We start from the raw sequence: 23,078 nt of genomic DNA, 5'->3' as shown, positions 1-23,078 counted from the left end.
CTACTGCACTCCAGCCTGGGCAGCAGAGCGAGACTCTGTCTAAAAAAAAAAAAAAAAAACTAGCCAGGCATGGTGGCTTGCGCCTGTAGTCCCAGCTACTTAGAAGGCTGAGGCAGGAGAATCACTTGAACCCAAAAGGCAGAGGCTATAGTGAGCTGAGATCGTGCCATTGTACTCCAGCCTGGGTGACAGAGCGAGACTCTGTCTCAAAAATAAATAAATAAAATAAAGTTTAATGGTCCTAGAATTTATTTTGAGAGCATTAGAAAACACAGATAAGTATAAAAACCAGTATCAAAGCAACTTTAACTATTGATCAAGCTCTGCTTAGGAATCTCTGTTTCCTCTATTTTCTCTTTTCTATTTTATTTGTTGAACAGGAGAGTCACCAAAAAGTAGAGAGCAAAAGAAGGAGTAGGAGAATAGGATTCACACGTATTGAATGTCTTTTATACACCAGGTAGCACTAAGCTCTTAACATGTTTTATCTCATCTAATAGAGACAACACTGTGAGATGGAAATTACTCAGCTGCTGATATAATGGAGATTCCAAGAGATCAGAGTGACTTGCCCAGGGTCACAGAACCAGTAATAGACCTGAGTTCAAATTCTGCCTCTGTATGGCCCATAAGCCTATGCTCTTTGCGTTATAGCATATGTTTTATTTAAAATAGCCTTTCCCAATTATCTTTCCCAAAATTCAACAGATGTTAGGCACAGAAGGTTCCCTAGACAGATCTCTTTGGGAAATGCTAGGTTAAACAAAGTTAATAAATTTTCTTACTACAGAATTTCTCAGTGCCTTTAATATGGACGTACACTTTGTGATCCTCCATGAGAGAGTATGCTGCATTTCCTAACTTCATTGGACATGGAAAGTTTTTCTATCCAACTGGCAGAATCAGAGTTCTGTGGGGCCCACTTTGGGGAAATCCTGCACTGAAACAATAGGAAAATGGGCAAGAGACAGGAAGAGGCATTTTCATCTTGGAGAAAGCTCACACGACTGATAAATGTATGAAGAGATCCTTATCTTCCTTAGTAACCAGGGAAATGTAAATCAAATCCACGAGACTGGCAAAAATTAAGAAATCTGAAAATACCAATGTTGGGGAAAAGATAATAAGAACACATGTGGCTGGGCACGGTGGCTCATGCCTGTAATCTTAGCACTTTGTGAGCCAAGCTGGGTGGATCACTTGAGGTCAGGAGTTCAAGACCAGCTGGGCAACATGGCAAAATGCCATCTCTACAAAAAAATACAAAACTTAGCCAGGCGTGGTGGTCCCAGCTACTTGGGAGGCTGAGTCAGGAGAATCGCTTGGACCCAGGAGGCGGAGGTTGCACTGAGCCGAGATCGTGCCACTGCACTCCAGCCTGGTGACAGAGTGAGACTCCGTCTTAAAAACAAAAACAAAAACAAAAAACACGTACGTCGCTGGTGGGAGTGTAAATTGGTATAACCATTTTGGAAAATAATTTGGCGTTGTCTCATAAAGTTGATTGTTCATATACTCTTGTCACCTAGCAATTCCATCCACTCCTAAGTACAAGCTTTAGTCAGGAGACATATTCAAACATGTTTATAGCAGCACAGTCCATAACAGCAGAACAGAAAAACAATCCAAATGACCCATCAATGTTGGAATGGGTAAACTGAGATATATTCATGTGATTAATATATTATACAGCAGTGAAAATGGGTGAACTACAGTGAAATACAACAATTTGGCCAAATCTTAGAAATATAAAAATTGATTAAATTAGAAATGGAATTTGGTGACAGGGCTTAATTTTGCTTGACTAGGTTCCTCTTATTGTCAGGGTAAGTGGTGAAGGAGACAGAGCCCACCTGGGGGTTTCTTTCCGCATCAGCAGCATCAGCTATTTTGAAACCACATACAGCCAGTAATCGCAGCTACTTGGAAGGCTGAGGCAGGAGGATCAATTGAGCCCAGGAGTTCAAGGCCACAGTGAGCCAGGATCTCACCACTGCACTTTAGCCTGAGCGACAGAGAGAGACCCCATCGCTTAAAAACAACAGCAACAAATCAACAAATAAACCAGATACACGTGAAATGTCAGCCGACAGGGTGGCAGATTAATTTCACTGGCTTGGGCCTGGGTCCTGTGCCGTGTACTCACGCTTTGATTTTTAGCAAGTCACTTAATCTCCTTGGCCCTAGTTTTTGTTAGTGAAAAGTGGAGATAAGATCTGTCCCGGCTACTTCACTGAGCTATGGAGGAGATCATGTGCAAAAGTATACCCTGGTCATCTAACAGGTATAGAGCACTGTCATCTTTATGGTTTCCTCTGCAGAGCCGCTTCCCAAAGAGTTGTTCAAGCACCGCCTGGTCAGAACACTCTCAGCTCGTGCTCTTCTGGATAGTGCTGGGCCAGGAGCCTCTCATACTTTCACAAAGGACTTTTTCTGCCTGGAGGTCAGGTTTGTGAGTGCAGCACATGAAACATGAGCTGGCCCAGGTTTCTCCGTTTCAGTTAGAAGTGCATCTAAAGAAAGAGAATCTTAAAAAAAAAGAAAAGCAGTCACAGTCCCTAAATCATACACATAAATTTAGGTCTGGAAGAAGGAAACAGTCCATTAACCTGAAAGAAGAGCTGTTGGTCTGCTGTGTGTTTTGCACAAACTCAGACATGGTTGGACACCTTCCTCTAGGACCTCAGAGGCCAGAGTTGTGACACATCCTAAATGGCTAGACTCCAGCTTCACTCACAGCACACGTGGGCAGGAAAAAGGGAGCAGGCCACGTCAACTGCCTGGATGATGCCTGAGACCTGACAGCTCTGTGCCTTGCCTGCAGCTCAGGGCATCAGTGGTTCTCCCACTTCACTGGAAATGCAGGCAATGACTGGCCCGGGCTCTTGGTTTGCTAAAGAGGGGCTACTCCTGGCCACATTTTCACTAGAGCAAGATTCAGTGTTTGACCTTTTGGGATCTTGTGGTCAGGACCTTAAAACTAGGATCCTAATGCATCAGAAAATTCAAGAGAACCCCTACCTCTCCACCTGCTTCTCTTTTCCAAACATGCTTTTATTCTCTAGACATCCCTTCTCCAAGTGAGAATTTCATAGGTTTTAGCAAATGCATTGATCGTTGGAAAGGACAGGCAGATTAACGGTTGATGGGAACAGGTCCTTGTCTCCCCGTTTATAGACAGCCCTAACACTTGCTCTGATATTAGTGCTGATTACTACACTGAATGTGATGTTTTGTTTCTCTTCAAATAGTGTTGGCACCAAGTCGGGATTTGTGTGTGTGTTTGAATGCCAGTCTCCTCGTGGGTCTGAATTACCACCTTCACCACACTCCCATCCCACCCCCAGTTTTCTCTACTAACCTATTTTTTTTTTTCTTTTTTAGACCAATGATGCGAGCTCAGAGTCAATAGCATCCTTCTCTAAACAGGAGGTCATGAGTAGCTTTCTGCCAGAGGGAGGGTGTTACGAGCTGCTCACTGTGATAGGTATGCGCAGGCACCGTCCTTACTCTCCTGCTCTCCTGCTCCAGGGGCTGCTGCAGCTTTCTCAGCAGCCCCAGATGTGTGTACAGCAGAGGCTCTCCGCTAGTTAGGAGGATTCATGGGCACAGACTTGCTTCTGTGGGTCTCCTCTGTTTTTTCCTGCCGAGTATGGGAAGAGATCAAACTTCCAGGAGAGAAGCTCTTTTGCCATCTTTCCTTTGTGGCTGCATGTTTCTGGTGTCCTGGCCATAGTGAGTCAGAAAGGTTGGCTGAGAAGGAACTGATGGGAGAAAAATCAAGAAATGTGAGCCATGAACGTAACAGTTAAATTCTGCTGGGAAAAGGAAAAAAAAAAAGTAACAGTAGTGAAAAATTTAACATTAAGTTTCTTTTGAAATCAAGTCCCTTTTTTAAGGAAAAATGTTTAAAAACCCTTTGTTGTTCTTGTCCTTGTGTATGGCATTCCTCTTTTCTTTTAGGCAAAGGATTTGAGGACCTGATGACTGTGAATCTAGCGAGGTACAAACCAACGGGAGAGTATGTGACTGTACGGAGGATTAACCTAGAAGCTTGTTCCAATGAGATGGTAACATTCTTGCAGGTAATAAACCATGAGTGTGTCACCTGGAGGGAGGGTGGGCTCTTGGCTCTGATAATAATTACAAGGAATTACAAAGAAATGAAGGGAGAGTAAACGTTCGGAAGTTACAGAAGCTTTCAGTGGAGAATCCTGGCTATTTGGCACTAAGGACTGGGCTCAGGCTAATTTACGTTTCACTTTTCTTCTCCAAACACTCCCTTCTGGCTCCTTTATTCATTTATTTATTATTTGGAGAGAAGCTAAGTAACTTGCTCATGGCAGAGGCAGGATTCAAATCCAGGCCATCTTCTTCCAGTTGCAAGGCGCCTGCCCTGCCACCAGTGGCCATCTTCTGGCTCTCAGCATCTTATTTGCCTGATGTTCCTTTCGTTTTCTTTTTCTTTTTCTTTTCTTTTCTTTTTTTTTTTTTTTGAGACAGATTCTCACTCTGTCACCCAGGCTGGAGTGCAGTGGCACAATCTCAGCTCCTGGGTTCATGTGATTCTCCTGCCTTAGCCTCCCAAGTAGCTGGTACTATAGGTGCACACCACTGCGCCTGGCTAACTTTTTTTTTTTTTTTTTTTTTTTGAGACAGAGTCTCGCTCTGTCGCCCAGGCTGGAGTGCAGTGGCAAGATCTCTGCTCACTGCAAGCTCCACCTCCCAGGTTCACACCATCCTCCTGCCTCAGCCTCCCAAGTAGCTGAGACTACAGGCGCACGCTGCCACGCCCGGCTAATTTTTTTGTATTTTTAGTAGAGACGGAGTTTCACCGTATTAGCCAGGATGGTCTCGATCTCCTGACCTTATGATCCGCCTGCCTCGGCCTCCCAACCGGCTAACTTTTGTATTTTTAGTAAAGATGGGGTTTCTTCATGTTGGCCAGGCTGGTCTCAAACTCCTGACTTCAGGTGATCCGCCTGCCTTGGTCTCCCAAAGTGCTGTGATTATAAACATGAGCCACCGCGTCTGGCTTCTTTTTTTTTTTTTTGAGACAGGGTCTCATTTTATTGCCCTGGCTGGAGTACAGTGGCAGCAGCACAGCTCACTGCAGCCTTAACCTGCTAGGCTCAAGTGATTCTCCTGCCTCAGCCCCCCAAATAGCTGGGACTATAGGCACACCACACCTGGCTAATTTTTGTATTTTTTGTGGAGACAGGGTTTCACCATCTTGCCCAGGCTGGTCTCAAACTCCTGAGCTTGAGCAATCAAGTTGCTCCGGCCTCCCAAAGTGCTAGGATTACAGGTGTGAGTCACCATGTCCAGTCCTGACATTCCTTTCTATTCGAGAAGCAAGTAGCCACTGTCTTGTTAAACTGAGAGAGGGGCGAGGCATGGTAGCTCATGCCTGTAATCCCAACACTTTGGGAGGGCAAGGCAGGCAGATCACTTGAGCCCAAGAGTTTGAGATTGCACTACCAAACTCTAGCCTGGGTGATAGACTGAGTCCCTGGCTCAAAAAACAAAACAAAACAAAACAAAATGGAGAGAGACTGTGAGTCTAGTAAGTGCCTGGGAATTAGACTCTCCTTTCCTGATGCCAGCTTAGATTCAGAGCCTGGGACAGTTTTTCTTCAGTAGCGTTAGTTGCGCCCCTCCCCTCCTTCATTTACAACTTTTTCTAAATTGGTGGTTACCTGATGGTGCTCTAGGACCTGTTCATCTGTTCATAGTAGTTTGGTGGGTCTCAGCTGGCCTTTTCCTCCATCAACTATGTTTTCTTTCTTTCTTTTTTTATTTGAGACAAGGTCTGGCTCTGTTGCCTAGGCTGCAGTGCAGTGGTGCAATCACAGCTCACCACAGCCTCGACTTCTCCAGGCACAGGTGATTCTACCACTGAAGCTTCCAGAGTAGCTGGGACTAGGGGCGTGCACCACCATGCTCAACTAATTTTTTGTATGTTTAGTATAGATGGGGTTTCGCCATGTTGCCCAGGCTGGTCTTCAACTCTTGGGCTCAAGTGATCCACCGCCTCACCTCCCAAAGTGCTGGGATTACAGGCGTGAGCCACCATGCCCGGCCATGTTTTATTTTACAATAGAAACATAGTTTTGGGCTGGGCATGGTGGCTCATGCCTGTAATCCCAGCACTTTGGGAGGCCAAAGCAGGCCCAGGCAACATGGCGAAACCCTGTCTCTACAAAAAAATACAAAAAATTAGCTAGGTATGGTGACGTCCACCTGTGGTCGCAGCCACCAGCAAGGCTGAGGTGGGAGGATGACTTGAGCCTGGGAAGTTGAGGCTGCAGTGAGACAAGATCACACCACTGCACTCCAGCCTGGGTGACAGAGCAAGACCCTGTCTCAAAGAAAGAAAAAAGAAAAACATTTTTGGCCAGGTACAGTGGCTTGGTGGCTCACACCTGCAATCCTAGCACTTTGGGAGGCTGAGGCAGAAGGATTGCTTGAGCCCGGGAGTTTGAGACCAGCCTGGGCAACAACACAGTGAGACCTTGTCTCTCCAAATAACAACAACAAAATATTTTTTGTTTTCTTATCTTAAAGAGGAATTCTGTATGTTGACCCTTGAAATTGAGATAAGCTTGTAACTTCAGAAGTCTTCAGTCAAGAGTTTGCCTTCATCATCTCTGAGTCGGTGTGCTGGCACCCTCTGTTGTTGACAGTTTCCCTGTTTGGCAGAGGCAAAGCAGTGCTGGGTCCCTGCAGGGGCAGCAGGGCCTTGTTTTTCCTATGTTGACAGGCACCTGCTTAGGCTGCTCCTAGGACTCTGAGAACACCCAGAAAGTGCCAGGTCCCCCTATTATCCATGCTGGCACCTTCGTGTTGAGCGGCATCCTTCAGGGCCATTTGGTTCTGACTTCAGCTTCATCATTGCTTCCAGGGCGAGCTGCATGTCTCCAAACTCTTCAACCATCCTAATATTGTGCCATATCGAGCCACTTTTATTGCAGACAATGAGCTGTGGGTTGTCACATCATTCATGGCATATGGTGAGTGGGAAAGGGTTCTTGGTAGAAAGGGGTTACTGGGACTCTGTTGTCAGATTGCCTGTTTTCCTCCTCCATTACCTTTCACTGCCTCCGTGCAATTCTTTTCTCCAGGTTCTGCAAAGGATCTCATCTGTACACACTTCATGGATGGCATGAATGAGCTGGCGATCGCTTACATTCTGCAGGGGGTCCTGAAGGCCCTCGACTACATCCACCACATGGGCTATGTACACAGGTGCGTTCTTAGGCGGCCTTTCCCATGATTAGAGTGGGTAGCTGTGCCCCTGAGCCTTCAGGTAAACAGGTGAAGTTTGACTAAAGATAATGAAGCCAGAGTTTAAAATCAAGGATCTGGATTCTTGCTGAGGATCTCTTTGCTCTGAAAAGAAAAAGGGCCCAGCGTGGTGGCTCACACCTGTAATCCCAGCGCTTGGGAGGCCAAGGAGGGTGGATCACAAGGTCAGGAGTTCAAGACCAGCCTGGTCAACATAGTGAAACCCTGTGTCTACTAAAAATACAAAAATTAGCTGGGTGTGGTGGTACACGCTTGTAGTCCCAGCTACTAGGGAGGCTGAGGCAGGAGAATCGCTTGAACCCAGGAGGCGGAGGTTGCAGTGATTGGAGATCACCCCATTATACTCCAGCCTAGGTGGCAGAGTGAGACTTTTATCTTAAAAAAAAAAAAAAAAAAAAAAAAGAAGGAGGATCTGGATTCTGACCTTGCCACTGACTTGGGGGATGGTCTAACAGGCTTCAGCCTGTTAATGCTGAAGCCACTGACTTTCTCTTTGCTGAGCAGCGTGGTCCTGAGTGTTGTGTGAGAGGAACATCTGATGTGGACCTTTGTACTCCATCCTCTGCCTCCTTCTTTCTGTGCCCCAGAGTCAGTCTTATGCTGAGAGACCAGGGTGAAGACAGATAGCTTAGTAGATGGTGTCAGGAGATCAGCTCATAGTAGGGAAAATGGTAAAACTGGACCCCTACCTAACTCCTCACACAGAGGAGGACTCCAGCTGGATTAAAGGCTTCTATGTAAAACTTAAAACTACAGACTTAAATAGAAGGAAATGTGAGAAAATGTTTTTGTGACCTGAGGCATATAATAATTTCTCAACATTTTAGAAGCACAAAACATAAGACAAAAGATTGATGAATTTGATTAGATCAAGAAGATTTCTATCCAATGCAAGATACAGTGAAAAAGGTGAAGAAACAAGTGACAGACCAGATGATATGAGCTTTGTCAACACAGGAGATTAGTAACAGGGAAATCTTGCAAATCAACAAGAAATGGACAGCAAAGCAAGAAAAATGGGTCAAAGATCAGAAGTCTACAAAAGAGGAAACCCCAAGACAAGCCCATCATGGGAAGAGCCATTCAAATATTCAATCAGAGAAAAGCAAATGAAAAACAAGATGTCACCTTATGCACATGAGCCTGGCAGCGGGTGGGAGGATGGGTGAGTCCCAGTGTGGCAAGGACAGGGAGCCTCCTGTCCAGGTGGTGGAAGATGGCTAGTGCTGCCAGTCAGGGTTATGGAACCAGAACCATCAATGCCACTTCTGGATGTACACCCTAAAGAAACCCTCATGCAGACCCATCAGGGGACATGTGTGGATGTCACCATTCACATGTGTGTTGGTTAGGGGTAGTGTGTTTGTCCCCAGAAGGGAGGCGAAGCTTCCAGTGAGCCGAGATCGCGCCACTGCACTCCAGCCTGGGTGACAGAGAGACGCCACCTCAAAAAAAAAAAAAATTTAGCGGGGCGTGGTGGTGCATACCTGTAATCCCAGCTACTTGGATAGCTGAGGCATAGGAATTGCTTGAACCCAGGAGGCAGAGGTTGCGGTGTGCCTAGATTGAGCCACTGCACTGTAGCCTGGCAACAGAGTGAGACTCTATCTCAATAAAAACAAAAACATGGTTATGTATATGTAAAATACACATATACATGTATAACCCATGCACACAGGAGACAGCTGGCCGGGGGGAGCGTGTGAAGACCAAAAGTTTGTAGCAGGAGGGGCTCCTGCTCTCCATGACACCCTCCCTGCTTCCCCAGGAGTGTCAAAGCCAGCCACATCCTGATCTCTCTGGATGGGAAGGTCTACCTGTCTGGTTTGCGCAGCAACCTCAGCATGATAAGCCATGGGCAGCGGCAGCGAGTGGTCCACGATTTTCCAAAGTACAGTGTCAAGGTTCTGCCGTGGCTCAGCCCCGAGGTCCTCCAGCAGGTCTGTGCATGGGCCCAGAGGAGCTCCCCTACCCAACTCATGATTCCCAAGGGAGCGTTCAGGCATTGCCTGGGGTCGGGGGCTCTCAACCTCCCAGTGGGGTAAAGGGGTTCCTGGAGGTAGGGAGCCCTCAGCGTGGGCAGCGCCTGTCCATTGCAGATGGATATGGTTCTTCCCAGGGGGTCCTAACCTCTACTGGATGCTATTTCAGCTCCCTTTAGGGACCCTTGGCACCCTATTAGAAGGGTGAGCATTTTGGAAATGTTTGCTGCTCTCTGGATCCCTGTGCTAAGCAGGAACCTAGGGCTGGCACTTCAGCTCCTTACAGAGCATCGCCAAACAGTTGCAGGTGGTAAAATAGCAGTTAGTCTTCAGTAGCACAGGCAAGGTGAGTCATTAGCAGCGGGTCCTGATTTGGAGACAGCCATCTTTTTCCTCTCCTAAGTTCTACCCTTTTTCTAAGAACAAAGACCAAATGGGGTCATCTGTGGCTTTTTGTTCCTGGCTTAGAATCTCCAGGGTTATGATGCCAAATCTGACATCTACAGTGTGGGAATCACAGCCTGTGAACTGGCAAATGGCCACGTCCCCTTTAAGGATATGCCTGCCACCCAGGTAAGCCTGCCGCCCATTGGTTTCCTTCTTGCCTGCCTGCCTTCCACAGATGTTCATTGAGTGTCTCTCACACTCAGGACACAGACCAGGAATACTAAGATGAAAGACCCTGTCTTTTCCTTCAAGAAGTCCCACCCAGTGGGGGATGGTGGACTCACTCTTTGTTTACTTCCTGTGGCAAATGCGGTGGTAAGGGAGGCCAGCTTGGGGAGGCGATCCCAGGAACAGGGGTGCAAATGGAGGCCCACACGCTACATGTCTATTTAAAACATATACATTAAGCTAACCAGTTTTTATAAATGTATAAAATATGTTCTATCCTCCTACTTGGATAAATATACCTGGAAGGTCAGTTTCTAATTTAGAATTCCCACAGTTCTCAGAGTTCCATGCCAACCACATTTCAGCCAACACCTTTGGAACCCCCATTCTGTAAGTTCAGCTTCTGTTCATGCCCCTCCAGATGCCTGTCCTCTGGCCACCCTCGGATCCAAGGGTGCACAGTCAGTGGCACAGTGTACCCTTGGGAAAACAGACCCAGGGAAGAGGCTTATCCAAGCCTCATTAAATCCAGAAAATGGATTTGGGGTAATTTGGGCAAGGATTACCTGGGTCCCAGGTACTTGGAGTATGGCCTAGAACTGGGAGGGGCAGGGTGCAGGCTCTGAGTAAGCCACTCCGGAACCCACAGGCTGCTTGCCCGGTGGTAGGGGCAGCTGAATGGTGGCCAGAGTGCAGCTCCCCAGAGCAGGGGCCCAGGGAGGTCCTGGGAGGAGGCAGCCTTGAGTTGGAAGGCAGACAGCAGTCACCTATGTGGAGGAGGAACTAGGACACTCTTCTCGGCAGACAGCAGAATGTGCAGAGACCCAGAGTCTAGAAAACACAGGATCTGGAGAACAGCAAGGAGGTGTAAATGGTGTAAATGGCCAAGGTGCAGTGCTTCTTGGGGGCTGCCAGGTGACAGGCTGCAGAAGGAAGCAAGGGTACATTGTGAAGGGCTTTGATGCCACTTCAGAGCACTGGTTCGTGTCCTAAAGCCTGTGGAGCAGCACTGAGGATTGTAAGCACAGGAGTGACAGCATAAGATAGCTCATTTACAGAGATCACCCCAGCAGATGGATTAGATCCAGTAGATCAGTTAGCAGGGTATGGAAGTCTGTGTGAGGAATCTAGGAGATCTCAGTAAAATAATTCAGTGACAGAGGATGCTCAGGAAAGAATTAAAAGATGACTGAGGGTAAATAAGAAGTCCAGGCCTAGAAGCAGCACCATCCACTAGAATTTGCTGCAGTGAAGGAGGGCTTCTGTGGCTGCACTGTCCAGCGTGGCAGCCATGAGACTGTGTGGCTGTCGAGCATTTAGAAGGTGACCAGTGAGACCGAGGGACTGAATTTTAAACCTCATTTAAATCGAAATAGCCACAAGTGGCTAGTGGCTCTCACATTAGTGCAGCTCTAGAGCAATTTCCAGGTTTCTGGCTTGGACAGCTTATGCGGTCATGAGGACTTCCACGAGGACAACAGTCCCCAGATGGGGCTGGTTTTATGTGTTGAGTTAGGGTACTTTGGAACAGCCACCCCAGCCTGGCCTCCCTTTGGGCATCTTGCTCCCGTGTGGCCTGCTGCAGTGACAGCCCAGGCTGTGGCACTACAGGGACTGCCTCTCAGACCTCATTGGATCCACCTGGGCATGGCAGACAGCTGCGCTTCAAAGCAGGTTCATCTGGCTGCTCCTTCCCTCTAGGGTGAGGACTCTACAGTAAAAGGAATTTGATGCCTTGTAAAGGGAGAGGAAACTGTGAGCCCTGCTTTCCAGCCATGGCAAAAAGCGGGTACTTTTGTGCAACCCCTCTCCTTTCATGTTGGCCTGGCTAGGGCAGACCTGCCATGCCAGTGACCAGCGTTTCTTTGGGAAAATTGGACTTACTCCACTTCCATCTTTTTCTGCTCTCAAATGATCACATTCGTATATTGGGAAAAGTGTATTTGTGAAGAGACTCAGGCCTTCCAGGGACCCCCCTCCAGCCCAGGTCCTGATTCTGTCCTCCCCAGATGCTGCTAGAGAAACTAAACGGCACAGTGCCCTGCCTGTTGGATACCAGCACCATCCCTGCCGAGGAGCTGACCATGAGCCCTTCGCGCTCAGTGGCCAACTCTGGCCTGAGTGACAGCCTGACCACCAGCACCCCACGGCCCTCCAATGGCGACTCGCCTTCCCACCCCTACCACCGAACCTTCTCCCCCTACTTCCACCACTTTGTGGAGCAGTGCCTTCAGCGCAACCCGGATGCCAGGTATTCCTGCTGGCCTGGGTCTGGGCTTCGGGAGAGCAGAGGGTGCTCAGGAGGGTAAGGCCAGGGTGTGAAGGGATGCACCTCTCAAAGGTTCTGCAGGGGAATCTGGAGCTACATACAGGAGGGATCAGCTCCTGGGTGTGTCAGAGGCCAGCTTGGGGAGCTCTGGCTACTGTTTCCCATGAGCTGAGGGAGAGGGAGAGGGGACCTGAGGATGAGGTATAAGTGGCAGGATTTCAGGAAGCTGGGGACACGGCAGTGACGCTGCGGTCTCTCCTCCCCTTTCCCTCCAGGCCCAGTGCCAGCACCCTCCTGAACCACTCTTTCTTCAAGCAGGTACCGTAGCCCCTTCGTTCTGGTTCTGGTTCTAGTCATTCTGGTTCTAACGACTCACAATCCCTTTAGCTTTCTTTCCCCTCCCTTTGAATGAGAGAAATTACCCTGCTTCCGAAGCCCCTGAAAGGCACTGCTCCTTCCTCTTGTAGAGTTGGCTCCGACAGCCCGTCTGCCACCAGGCCATGGGTCCTTGCCCCATGGTGTCCTGGGACCCAGAGCAACAGGATCTGTCACCCACCTCTCTCTTCTCCCCCAGATCAAGCGACGTGCCTCAGAGGCTTTGCCTGAATTGCTTCGTCCTGTCACCCCCATCACCAATTTTGAGAGCAGCCAGTCTCAGGACCATAGTGGAATCTTTGGCCTGGTAACAAACCTGGAAGAGCTGGAGGTGGATGATTGGGAGTTCTGAGCCTCTGCAAACTCTGCGCATTCTCCAGCCAGGGACGCAGAGGCCCTTCCTGAGGGCTGGCCACATTCCCGCCCTCCTGGGCAGATTGGGTAGAAAGGACATTCTTCCAGGAAAGTTGGCTGCTGACTGATAGGGAAAGAAATCCTGGAGAGACACTTCACTGCTCCAAGGCTTTTGGGACACAAGGAAATCTCAACAAGCAGGGATCAAGAGGGTCCAAAGCCGACATTCCCAGTCCTATGAGCTCAGGTGACCTCCTCTACAGAAGGAAGAGATGCTGCTCTAGCTCTGGGAGCCGAATTCCAAGCCCAGGGTTTGACTCCTTAACCCTGAGGACCGCCACCTCTTCCCGATGCTTGCGACCAGCCTCATTCTACTTAACTTTGCTCTCAGATCCTATAGGTCAGTGAAAGGGCAAGTAGTAAACTACCTGCCTCCCTTCCCCCAGACCTCTCCCTCATAATTCCAGAGAAGGGTATTTCTGTCTGTTTAAGCACGGACTAAGGCTGGGACAGTCCATCCTTATCCCTTTTCTGGCTTGGGCCCTGACACCTAAGTCTTTCCCACGGTTTATGTGTGTGCCTCATTCCTTTCCCACCAAGAATCTATCTTAGCACCTCCTGCCAGCTGCCCTGGTGCTTTCTCCAAGGGCCATCAGTGTCTTGCCTAGCTTGAGGGCTTAAGTCCTTATGCTGTGTTAGTTTCGTTATCAGAACAAATTAAAATTTCCAGAGACCCTGCTGGAGAATGGCATTGTGTCTGCATCAGCGCAGGGGCTACAGGCTGCTTCCTGGTGTGTGTGCTTGCAGGGATGGCCGTGCTGCCCCAGGTGAGTCGTCCCGCCATCCAAGAGCAGGCCCATGGGTGCTCACAGAAGCTCAGCAGTGACCTCTTTCATTAGATAGACCAGTTTATTTGAAAACCCATAACAGATCTGTCTCTTAACTAAAATTTTAAGACTATGAATTTTAGCCTGTGGCCATCAAACCACTTTGGAGCTAAAAATGTCCAAAGATTGAGATTGAGGCAGAGGATGCTGGCGGCCTTTGGCAGGAAAGGAGGTAGAAGGGTTTGTCTTGCAACCTGGCCTGGGTGTCTCCTTACCCTGGGTGCTAGCACCCAAAGAGCAGGAAACCTAAGAACCAGCCCCGCCCGTCCCTGCCATCCTGGCTGGCGCCAGTGAGTGTGAGCAAGGAGGTGCAAATATGAGTCTCCCTGCAGTGCTTCCAGGGCACATGGCTTACCCTTCTCCCAGTCTCTCAGGGGGAAGGCCCTCCCCCAGCTCAGGCACCTCAAATGCCCTCTAACCTAAAGCTGCTCTGAACCGTCAGATGCCCTTGCTTTCCATTTCCTCCCCAATTTTAACAGCAGTTTAAAGAAGAAAAGTAAGCTTCTTTGGGCAGTGAGAGGCTAAGGTGAAGGGAATGACACCCACCTTGGGCTAGGATGGGGCCTGGGGTGAGTGAGTGAGGAGTAGGGGGCCTCATTTCCGGTCCTCCTCCCCCTGCTTTAAACCTCAAGTTCCCTTCGCCCTGCCCTGCCATCCCCCCACCCGACAGAGTCGCTCTGTCACCCAGGCTGGAGTGTACTGGCTTCATCTTGACTCACTGCAGCCTCCACCTCCCAGGTTCAAACAGTTCTCCTGCCTCAGCCTCCCAAGTAGCTAGGATTACAGGCACACACACCATGCCTGGATAATTTTCGTATTTTTAGTAGAGACGGGATTTCACCATGTTGGCCAGGCTGGTCTCGAACTTCTGACCTTGTGATCTGCCTGCCTCTGCCTCCCAAAGTGCTGGGACTAAAGGCGTGAGCCACCGCTGAGCCAAGTTCCCTTTTTTTTTGTTTGTTTGGTTTTTTTTTAACGCTGGTTATCAGTTTCCTTTGCTTCCGGATGCCTTCTGCACCTTGCTCTCGGGGCATCCTCAATGCCCATCTGCAGCTCAGCCCACAGGCCCGTCCTGGGCAGGATGCTGGGGCCTCACTGTGCCCAGTGGCAGTGAGCCCTGCTCATGGTGCCCCCCGGTCTTCCTGTTTCTTGCATCAAGCAGCCCCTTTGGAGAATCGGACAGGTGTGGAAGCTTTCCCGAGAGGCAGCCACTTTAGAGGGTCTGACACTCCCCACTAGAGAGTCGGCCCATAGTGCAGGCAAAACGCAGATCTTCCTCTAGAGAGAACAGAAGTCTGGAGAGGAGGCACGGAGCCGGTGCGTGGAGCCCGCCAGCCTGGGAAACAGCTGGGCACTGGGGAAGCTGCAGCCTCCCTGCTCCCCTCCCATGGGGCGGGAGCTGTTCTGTTCCCTGTCAAGCGCGTGGGCCGCCAGTGCTATTCCTGCCACAGTGTGGGAAGGCTCTGGGCGCAGGGCTGTGCTTCCCGGAGCAGCTTCTAGCCTGATTTCAGGCCAAGCCACTCGGTTCCTGGTGCCCGGGAAGGCGCCGGCCTCGCCTTCTGTCTCTCGCCTGCTATGCCTCTGGCCTGCTGTGCGGCTGCAGGGAGGGAGCAGCTCTGCGGCCCGATCTCTGTCACCTCAGCTCTCTGGGCCGCGGCTTCCCCGTGAGAAATGAAGCGCGCTTGTTGGAGGGGCGGCCCCCAGGGGTCGCGGTTGCTGCCCACAGAATTCCGCCCCAGAAACACGTGAGGACTTGAAGCCTCAGGGGACGGGTGCTCCGGGAACCACGCATAGCGGCCTCCCCAGCCCGTCACAGTGTTGCAGAGGCGCCAAGGGCTGGTGGAGCCGCCGGGTCCTCGTGCAGGCTCCGCAGCGAGCCAGCGCCCCAGGCTCCCCGCAGCCTCGCGGCCGGGCCTGGGGACCGCGTGCCCGGGCGCTGCCTCCAGCCTCGTGGGCCGCAAGAGGGCGGGGGCGGCCCCTGGCGGCAGGAGGACTCGGCGGCCCGAGGGACCCTGGGCCAGGCTCCGGGGTCGCCCCGGCTGGGTCTCCGAGGCCCCAAAGCTCTGGGCGGGAATGGGGCGCCCGCGCCTGCGCGCGAGGCCACCCGGGGGAAACGAAGCAGTGAATGGCCCAGGCCCAGCCCGGTTATCCCGGAGACAGGCCGGGAGTGCCCGGTGTCCTGCGACCGCAGCCGTCGCAGCCTGAACTCCTCCCCTCCCCGTGGGATGCGGAGCGCGGCCCTTCCATCCTGTCCCCGCCACCGTCGTTTCCCCACGCCGGGTCACCGTCGGGATGGACAGACGGCGCGGCCGGTGCCCGAGGCATGCGAGCGCGGGGCCCGCAGGGCGCTGAGGAGCCGGGAGCGCGGAGCCGGAGCGGGGGACAGACAAAGGCGGGGACGGCGGCGAGGGGAAGACAAAGCGCGGAGGGGGGTCGGCGGCGGCGCCCGGGCCCCGGAGGCGGCTCCGGGCGCGGCGGAGCCAATGGGCGGGCGCGGGGCGGGGGCCGGCGGGGGCGGCGCAGCGATAAGGCGGTGGCGGCGGCGGCCGCTCGGGGACCACTGGCAGCGGCGGTAGCTCGCGTCCGCGCCCTCATCGCACCCGTGCGCCCCAGGAGACAGATCCCGCCCCGCGGCCCAGGCCGGGCCTGGTGAGAGCCGCGGGGGGAGGGGCCGCGTCCGGCTCCGGAACCAGGGGAGGTGCCGAGGGGTGTGGGGTGAGGGCCACCCGTGGGGTCCCAGCGAGTCCGCGAGCCGCTCTGGCCCGGGGCGCACAGTCTCGAGTCCTCGCTTCAGGTCCGGCCCCCGGCTGGGCGGAGCCGAGACCCGCTGGCTGGGTTCGCGGCGTCGGGGTCTGGGGTCCGGTCCGCGCGGGGCCAGGTCCGGGACCGAGGGGCGGGGTGGGCGGGGACCTCGGGCGCTGTCCAGGGGCTGCCCAGCCGAGGCCTGGACGCCCGGGCGCGGCGCGGGGCAGTGAGGGCCGGGGTCAGGTCGGGGCAGCGGCTTCTCATCGCTGCCCCGCCTGCCCCGACCTCCCCTCACCCCAAGCGGGGTCCCCGCCCGCGGGGCGCACACGGCGGCTGCGCGGGAGCCCGCGGCCCCTCAGCTCCCGCTAACTTTGTTCTTCCGAGGGACGGTGCCACTCGGGACCCCGGCCTCTGGGGAGCAGGGGTGGGGGAGGTGGGGGAGGGGCGGAAGTGGCAAGACCAAGAGCAACAGGAAATGACTTAGGGAAAGTCCCAACCGCAATCCCCCCAGCCCCTGCCTGTCAACACCCCCCACCCTGCAGGCTGGGGCCGGACTGGCGGGGCCCTCCCGACTGACTTCCCCTTGCAGAACCCAGCGGGTGCCGCGTCTCCACCCGAGGCTTCCACCTCCAACAAGCCATGTTCCAGGCTGCAGGAGCCGCCCAGGCCACCCCCTCTCATGTAAGTGCCCGGCCGGGTGGGAGGACCCGCCAGACGGGAGCCTGGCCTGGGGAAAAGGGGAGAGGCTCCAGAGTTTGCCGGCCCCCTTTGCCCCCTGCGGCGCGTCCCTAGGCCTTGGGCTGATGGCTGCAGCCCTGGTCCAGGGCCTCCCGGAGCTGCTCCTGCCCTGACCGCCCCTCTCCCTCAGGACGCCAAAGGCGGCGGCAGCAGCACGGTGCAGCGCTCCAAGGTAGGGGCCTGGGGCCGGTGTGCGGGAGGAGGGGTGTGAGGGAGCGGGATGGGCACTGGGGCAGCACCTGGCTGAGCCTCCCGCACAGTCCTTCAGCCTGCGGGCCCAGGTGAAGGAGACCTGCGCCGCCTGCCAGAAGACCGTGTACCCCATGGAGCGGCTGGTGGCTGACAAGCTCATTTTCCACAACTCTTGCTTCTGCTGCAAGCACTGTCACACCAAACTCAGGTGCGCCCCTGCCCTGCCCGCCCCCGCCTCGCCTGCCAACCCAGCCCCGACCTGGCCTGACCTGACGCCGTTTGGCTTCTGCAGCCTGGGCAGCTATGCCGCGCTGCACGGGGAGTTCTACTGCAAACCCCACTTCCAGCAGCTGTTTAAGAGCAAAGGCAACTACGACGAGGGGTTTGGCCGCAAGCAACACAAGGAGCTCTGGGCCCACAAGGAGGTGGACCCCGGCACCAAGACGGCCTGAGGCCTCTGCAACCTTCCACCTCCTCTGCGGAGGGCCTGGAGCCGGCAGGGGGAAGATGGGAAGGAGGTGGAGCTGGGCTTGCGTGGGGGCCAGGTGGGAAGGGGATGAGGCTTGCTCAGGCGGAGGGGCCCAGGGCAGGGCTCTGCTCCAGGATTCCTTTCTTCCTCCTTCTCCCGCAGCCGGTGAGGGTTTGGGAACCAGGATTGGGGTCTGCCCACCACCCTGCTTCCTGCTTCGTTCAGCCACCATCCCCACCTTACCCCAGGACCCCCTGGGAGGCTCCCAAGCCCAGCTTCCCTATCTAGGTGCCTTTTCTCCAGCAAGGAGTCAGCATGCCCCGCTCAGGGTCCCAAGCTCCCTCACTGCCACCGGAGACAGTGTGGCCCCCACATCTCCCCATCTACCTCTATCCTTAACCTGGTTCTGAGCCACGGAGACAGGGAGGAAGGAGCGCCACAGTGCCACCTGTTGGGCCTCATAAATGCCCCTGCAGCCCATGGGGGAGGGGATGGGGAAGTGGAGCCACCCTGCCTCTGCAGGGCAAGGCAGGGCCTGCCCCAGTGGGGCTTGGGACCATCTCGAACCACCAGCGTGGAGAAGCAGAAGCAAAAGCACTCACCAGGCTGCAGCCTCAGGCACTGGCAGGGGCTGGTGCGGCCCCACTCCCCTCCCCCACTCCCGTTTCTGCCCATCCTGTTGTGACCAACCCCGTTTTAAACATGTTTCAATAGATCCAGATTCTCTATTGTGTGGCCTGCTGGGGGGTTTGTCGCAGAAAGGGTGCAAACTCACCATGGGGAGGGCTTGCGGGGACAGGGCCAGCCCAGAGTACCTCGGCCTGGATGGGGGTAGGGGGCTAGAAGTGGGTGTCAGTTCCCTGACACACCACTGAAAAATGGGAGGGGTCCTCTTCACAGCCAGGGCTCCATGCTGTCACACCACAGTGGTTTTGGAACTGAAACTCCACTTCGCCCCTCGGTTTTGGGTTGGTTCAGACCCACCGACTTACCATATGCACCCCATTGTGAAGAGGCCTGAGAGCGGGAGGGCCAGGCTGCCAGTGGGTGATGGTGCCTGTCCTCGCTACACTTCAGTGCCTGGGGTGCGAGCTGCCATATTCCCTGGCTGGTTCCAGCTGTCTAGCTCCCTCCCTTCTTCCCAGCCCTTTGACCTGGAAGTTAGCGAAGAATGGCAGGAACCAGTAGACCCAGCAAGTGCTGCCCAAGGTTTTAGTGACCCCCGGATTGTCCCTCCTCATCATCCCCTTGCCTTTTCAAGCTCTGGGGAGGGGCAGTCACAGCTACTATCCCAGGAAGTCCAAAAAGAAACTACATCTGCTCCTCTGAAAACCCAGGGACAATGAGGGATGAGTTCACAGCAGGGCAAAGCAGGCAAGCTGGGAGGACCTGAGGGCGCCCCCGTGGGACATAGGCAGGAAGTCTGGGTTGTCTCACTCCAGATTCAACTTCCTGGTGTCTCCATACATGGGACTGATGAGAACAGAGACTCTTATAGAGTTTGCTGCCACCACACCACACAACTGCCTGAGTTCCTAAGTGGCCTCCCCATGGAACAGAGCAGGGAGCTGGGCCACAGGCTCCGGTATCACATGAGCCACTGTGCTGAGGCAGGCACTGCTCCTCGAGGGAGCAGAGCAAATACTCAGCAGAGATGCTGCCCCAGGCCTGGGTCTTTCCAGGTGTAAAGCGAGTGGCTCAGAGCCTCTAGGGGCAGGCCAACTTCCTGCACCAGAGGTCTCAGATGGCAACGACGACTGTCTTGGTTCTGTTAAGCAACAGTAGCAGATGACCACAAGGGGGTACTAGAGAGGTGGCTCTTGGAGGCACCTGACCCCTGCCCTGCAAAGGTGGGACTGAAGAAAGTCCTCTGGGGCAGGAAGACCCTATCAAATGTCATGAAGGCTCCGGGAACCCAGCCACTGGTGACATTCAGGTCATGAGGGCCAACAGTGCCACCTTGACAAATCAGCCCTGTTGGGACCACCCCAGTGGAGCTCCTGGAGGGGCAAGTGGAGGAAAGGGGCAGATACCTCTGGGCTGACGGTGGTACCAGCCAGGTCACCGCAAGACCCCTCTACTTGGAATCAATTTCTCTTCTGCTTGAGAGGCCCAAGCTTGTTGCCAGGCACCATACCTGGCCCCCGCCAGACACAAACCTACCTCCACCTCCCACAACCGAAAGTACTGCCACAGGACCCCTCTGATATAAATGATCCCTTTTATTGTAAGTAATGCGCAACACTGGCCTGGCTTTGCACTGCAAGCCCTCGGTCAAGATATAGTCAAATAACTATGGCTGCAGGTTCCACAGTTCCACGATAACCATGGCTACACGATCCACAATTCAAACAGACACAGAGCTGGGGTGCACAGGAGGGGCAGGAGGGCGGCAGAGTGCGGACTGTCCCCAGCCCTGGCCTCTCCATGTGGAGTTGACCCAGGCAGACACACCCCATGGAATGATGAGAGTGATGGCACGGCCCCTTCCCACAGCAAGCCTGGGGCTACCAGGAAACTGCCCTTCAGAACCTTTGGGCCCAGGTCACCCTGAAGCCCCACAACTTTTTATCTGGATTAGTTATTAAAAAACAATAAATTAAAATTAAGCAACAACTTGGTCCTGAGGATGCTGAGCCAGCATGTCCACAGTTTTTGGCACAAAAAAATTAGGATGTTTTGCTTTTTTGGAGTGCAGGGTTTGTTGGCTTGTCTTCATTTTCAAAACACATTCCCAGTGAGGTAAGACCCCAGGGGGTAGAGCTCTGTAAGAGCCTGAACCTGGGACACAGTCGAGTCAGCCAGCACCGTGCTCTGTATCCTCTTGGGGAACAGGGACTGGGGATGGGGGTGCGGGCCAGGAAGAGTGTGCAGCCAGCAGGATGGGGTCGTGGAGAGGCCGAGCTGCCACACAGCAGCTTTGGTCGAGATGAGGGCCAGGCCCCACCCTGGGCAAGGGCCGAGGTGGAAGCAGGAGCCTGTGCTGTCTTCAGAGGGCAGTGTGGGGTACAGGGGCTGATAGATGCCCTGGGGGAAAAGGGATGGACACAGGAGGGTCCAGGCCCAACTGGCGCATGCGACACACATTTCTGCAAAACCAGCTGCTTTCATTTTCTCTTCTCTCTCTCGAGACGTCCATCACCTGTAACAGTCTAGAATTGATATATATAAAAACCATCAAATATGATCTGAGATATAAATTAACAAGTACAAGGCCTCACATTACATGATGTGAAAAGGCTAAAAACAGCGATAGAAACTACATTCATAAAAGTGCATCGTCAACATACAACGAAGGCTTTGGCTTGTTCTGTGCCCGTGGGGATATAGGCATGGCTGGCAGGGCTGCCTGGCACTAATCCCCAGCTCCCTGGAGACGCCCATCCCTGGGCACTGGCTTTTTTTTTTTTCCTTTAATGACAACTCCCAAGGAAACTGGGTGTTGAGAGGGAGGAGCTCTAGCAATAGGCACATTTTGGAGGGGAGGGGCCGGAAGGACGGACCAGCACCCAGGCTGAGGTAAATACGGCCAACTCTAAGCTGCTTGGAGATGCTGTTTCCCCAACCCCTGCTGCCATTCCCCCTCCAGGGGAGGAGCTACAAGGGAAAGGGGCTGAGACCTCAAGGGGATGGGCAAGGCTGGCTATGGAAGAAGAGAGCTGGCGGTTTTGGACACAGCTGGTGGTAGCACATGGGCTTTCCCTTCTACCAGATGGAGTGGGCTCTGGCCTAGCAGGTCACGACTGAGACAGCCTGAGACACCTCCTCGGGATCTCTGGGATCAGGGCACCAGCCAGGCCAGATGCCCCCACTGTGTTGTCCATCTCCCCTTCTGCTCCAGTGGGGGAACAAAGACTGGGCCAGAAGCACAAAGGCCAGAACCTTCAGCTCTTTCCAATGCAGCCTAGGCCCAAGCCCACAGCAGGGGTACTCAGAACCCAGAGGGCACACACAGTCTCCAGTTTAGAAACTGGGTACAGCGTAAGAGTGACTCCGACTTGTAAAACAGAGACAACTGCATTGACAAAACTGGATCCCCCCTCAGTGGCAGCAGTTCCACATTGTGGGCCCCTGCCTGGGAGAGGCAGGGTCATGCCACAAGCAGGACAGGCTCCTCCTTCCCTGAATAAGGCAGCATGACATTTGCTTCATTCATCTTTGGTAAAGGACAGGACTGGCAGAGCCAACCTGGGCTCTAGGGGACGGCAGCCTGGGCCTCTGCCTGCCACTGCTAGCGAGTGCTGGCCTTTCCCTCAGGCTTTTGGGAGCTCATCCAGCCCAGAGACGCCCCGGTGGTCTCCAGACATTGGAAGGAAAAACAAAATAACACTTTGAATGAAAATAACACTCTTCATACCCTGGCATCAGTCCCGTGCCCCCAGACCCTCTGGGCTTCGGTGCCGATTGCAGTGTCAGGACACATCCCCGAGGGTGGGGCCCATGGCCGCCTTGCACACTGTTTCCAGCCCCTACCCCTCCACGCTGAGCTCAGGACACTGGAGCTCCTGGATCTGACAGGCTGGGGGCTCCCAGTCCTGAGGCTGCAGCCACCCCACCCCGGCTCTGAGCCCCAGTGGCGGAAGGGGCACAGACCAACAATGGCTGGGCTGCCACTCCATGGTCCACAGCCTTGCCTGGGAGAAGCAGCAACTTCACTGAGCCCTGCAGCAGCCCCCTGCCATGCAGCAAAGGGCAACCGGCAGCTGCGTGGCCATGAGAGCTCAGTACATGAGCTGTGCAAAGTGGTGTGTGAGCAGCTCCTCAGCTGAAGGTCTCTGGCGAGCCTCCACAAAAATGCGCCTCAGGAAGTCCCGGCCATGTTCAGAGATGTGGGAGGGCAGCTGAGGATTGGTGGGCTGGGTGGCAATCTTGAAGATGGCGGCCATAGCTTCATACTCTGCCCATGGTGGTTTCTCTGTCAGCATCTCCACCACAGTGCAGCCCAGGCTCCTGGAAAGAGAACCCTGTGTCACCCCTCAGCCAGCCCTAGACTCCCAGCTGTCCTGCCCACCACTGCAGAAGGAGGCGCCTTTCTCAGAGCATGATGAGGTGCAAGACAGGCCAAGCTGACGGATACCTCAGCTTGGATCCCTGTCCACCTGGGCTTCGTGGACCTACACTCACCACACACCTGGGCACTTCTT

General features: G+C 53.7%; 3 protein-coding genes across 22 annotated transcripts in view; 2 read left to right on the top strand and 1 right to left on the bottom strand.

Annotated features, from left to right (window-relative positions):
* STRADA (STE20-related kinase adaptor alpha) overlaps positions 1-13,646 on the top strand; it is a 39,043-nt gene extending 25,397 nt beyond the window's left edge. For 5 of the 11 annotated variants that reach the window (XM_025360970.1, XM_025360968.1, XM_025360969.1 and 2 more), the window contains 9 exons: positions 3,385-3,487; positions 3,964-4,085; positions 6,905-7,013; positions 7,125-7,248; positions 9,077-9,248; positions 9,759-9,863; positions 11,915-12,156; positions 12,450-12,492; positions 12,749-13,645. In XM_025360970.1, coding sequence (XP_025216755.1) covers positions 3,385-3,487; positions 3,964-4,085; positions 6,905-7,013; positions 7,125-7,248; positions 9,077-9,248; positions 9,759-9,863; positions 11,915-12,156; positions 12,450-12,492; positions 12,749-12,901 — 1,173 coding nt within the window. In that variant the 3' untranslated portion in view covers positions 12,902-13,645. Of the gene's footprint in view, positions 1-3,384; positions 3,488-3,963; positions 4,086-6,904; positions 7,014-7,124; positions 7,249-9,076; positions 9,249-9,758; positions 9,864-11,914; positions 12,157-12,449; positions 12,493-12,748 lie in introns of all 11 variants that reach the window. The other 6 variants (XM_025360974.1, XM_025360973.1, XM_025360977.1 and 3 more) reach the window with 3 other exon arrangements.
* Positions 13,647-15,294: 1,648 nt separating this feature from the next.
* LIMD2 (LIM domain containing 2) lies at positions 15,295-18,665 on the top strand. Of its 6 annotated transcripts, none has more exons than XM_025360985.1 (5): positions 15,295-15,466; positions 17,125-17,216; positions 17,404-17,445; positions 17,534-17,673; positions 17,758-18,663. In XM_025360985.1, exons 2-5 carry the CDS (start codon positions 17,175-17,177, stop codon positions 17,915-17,917), a joined length of 384 nt encoding a protein of 127 aa, XP_025216770.1. In that variant the 5' UTR covers positions 15,295-15,466; positions 17,125-17,174; the 3' UTR covers positions 17,918-18,663. The 6 variants fall into 6 exon arrangements, with proteins under 6 accessions (XP_025216770.1, XP_025216765.1, XP_025216768.1 ...); XM_025360980.1 differs by lacking the exon at positions 15,295-15,466 and adding an exon at positions 15,760-16,102; XM_025360983.1 differs by lacking the exon at positions 15,295-15,466 and adding an exon at positions 15,788-16,102 and having other exon boundaries at positions 17,078-17,216.
* Positions 18,666-20,136: 1,471 nt separating this feature from the next.
* The window catches only part of MAP3K3 (mitogen-activated protein kinase kinase kinase 3), a 74,562-nt gene continuing 71,620 nt past the window's right edge, over positions 20,137-23,078 (bottom strand). For 2 of the 5 annotated variants that reach the window (XM_025360952.1, XM_025360956.1), the window contains one exon: positions 20,137-22,884. In XM_025360952.1, coding sequence (XP_025216737.1) covers positions 22,656-22,884 — 229 coding nt within the window. In that variant the 3' untranslated portion in view covers positions 20,137-22,655. The remainder of the gene's footprint in view (positions 22,885-23,078) is intronic. The other 3 variants (XM_025360953.1, XM_025360955.1, XM_025360957.1) reach the window with 2 other exon arrangements.

The sequence above is a fragment of the Theropithecus gelada genome, chromosome 16, assembly GCF_003255815.1.
Source record: "Theropithecus gelada isolate Dixy chromosome 16, Tgel_1.0, whole genome shotgun sequence".
In the NCBI taxonomy this organism is placed as follows: Eukaryota; Metazoa; Chordata; class Mammalia; order Primates; family Cercopithecidae; genus Theropithecus; species Theropithecus gelada.
Note: the sequence above shows the minus strand (reverse complement) of the source record. Positions and strands in the feature narration are given on the sequence as shown.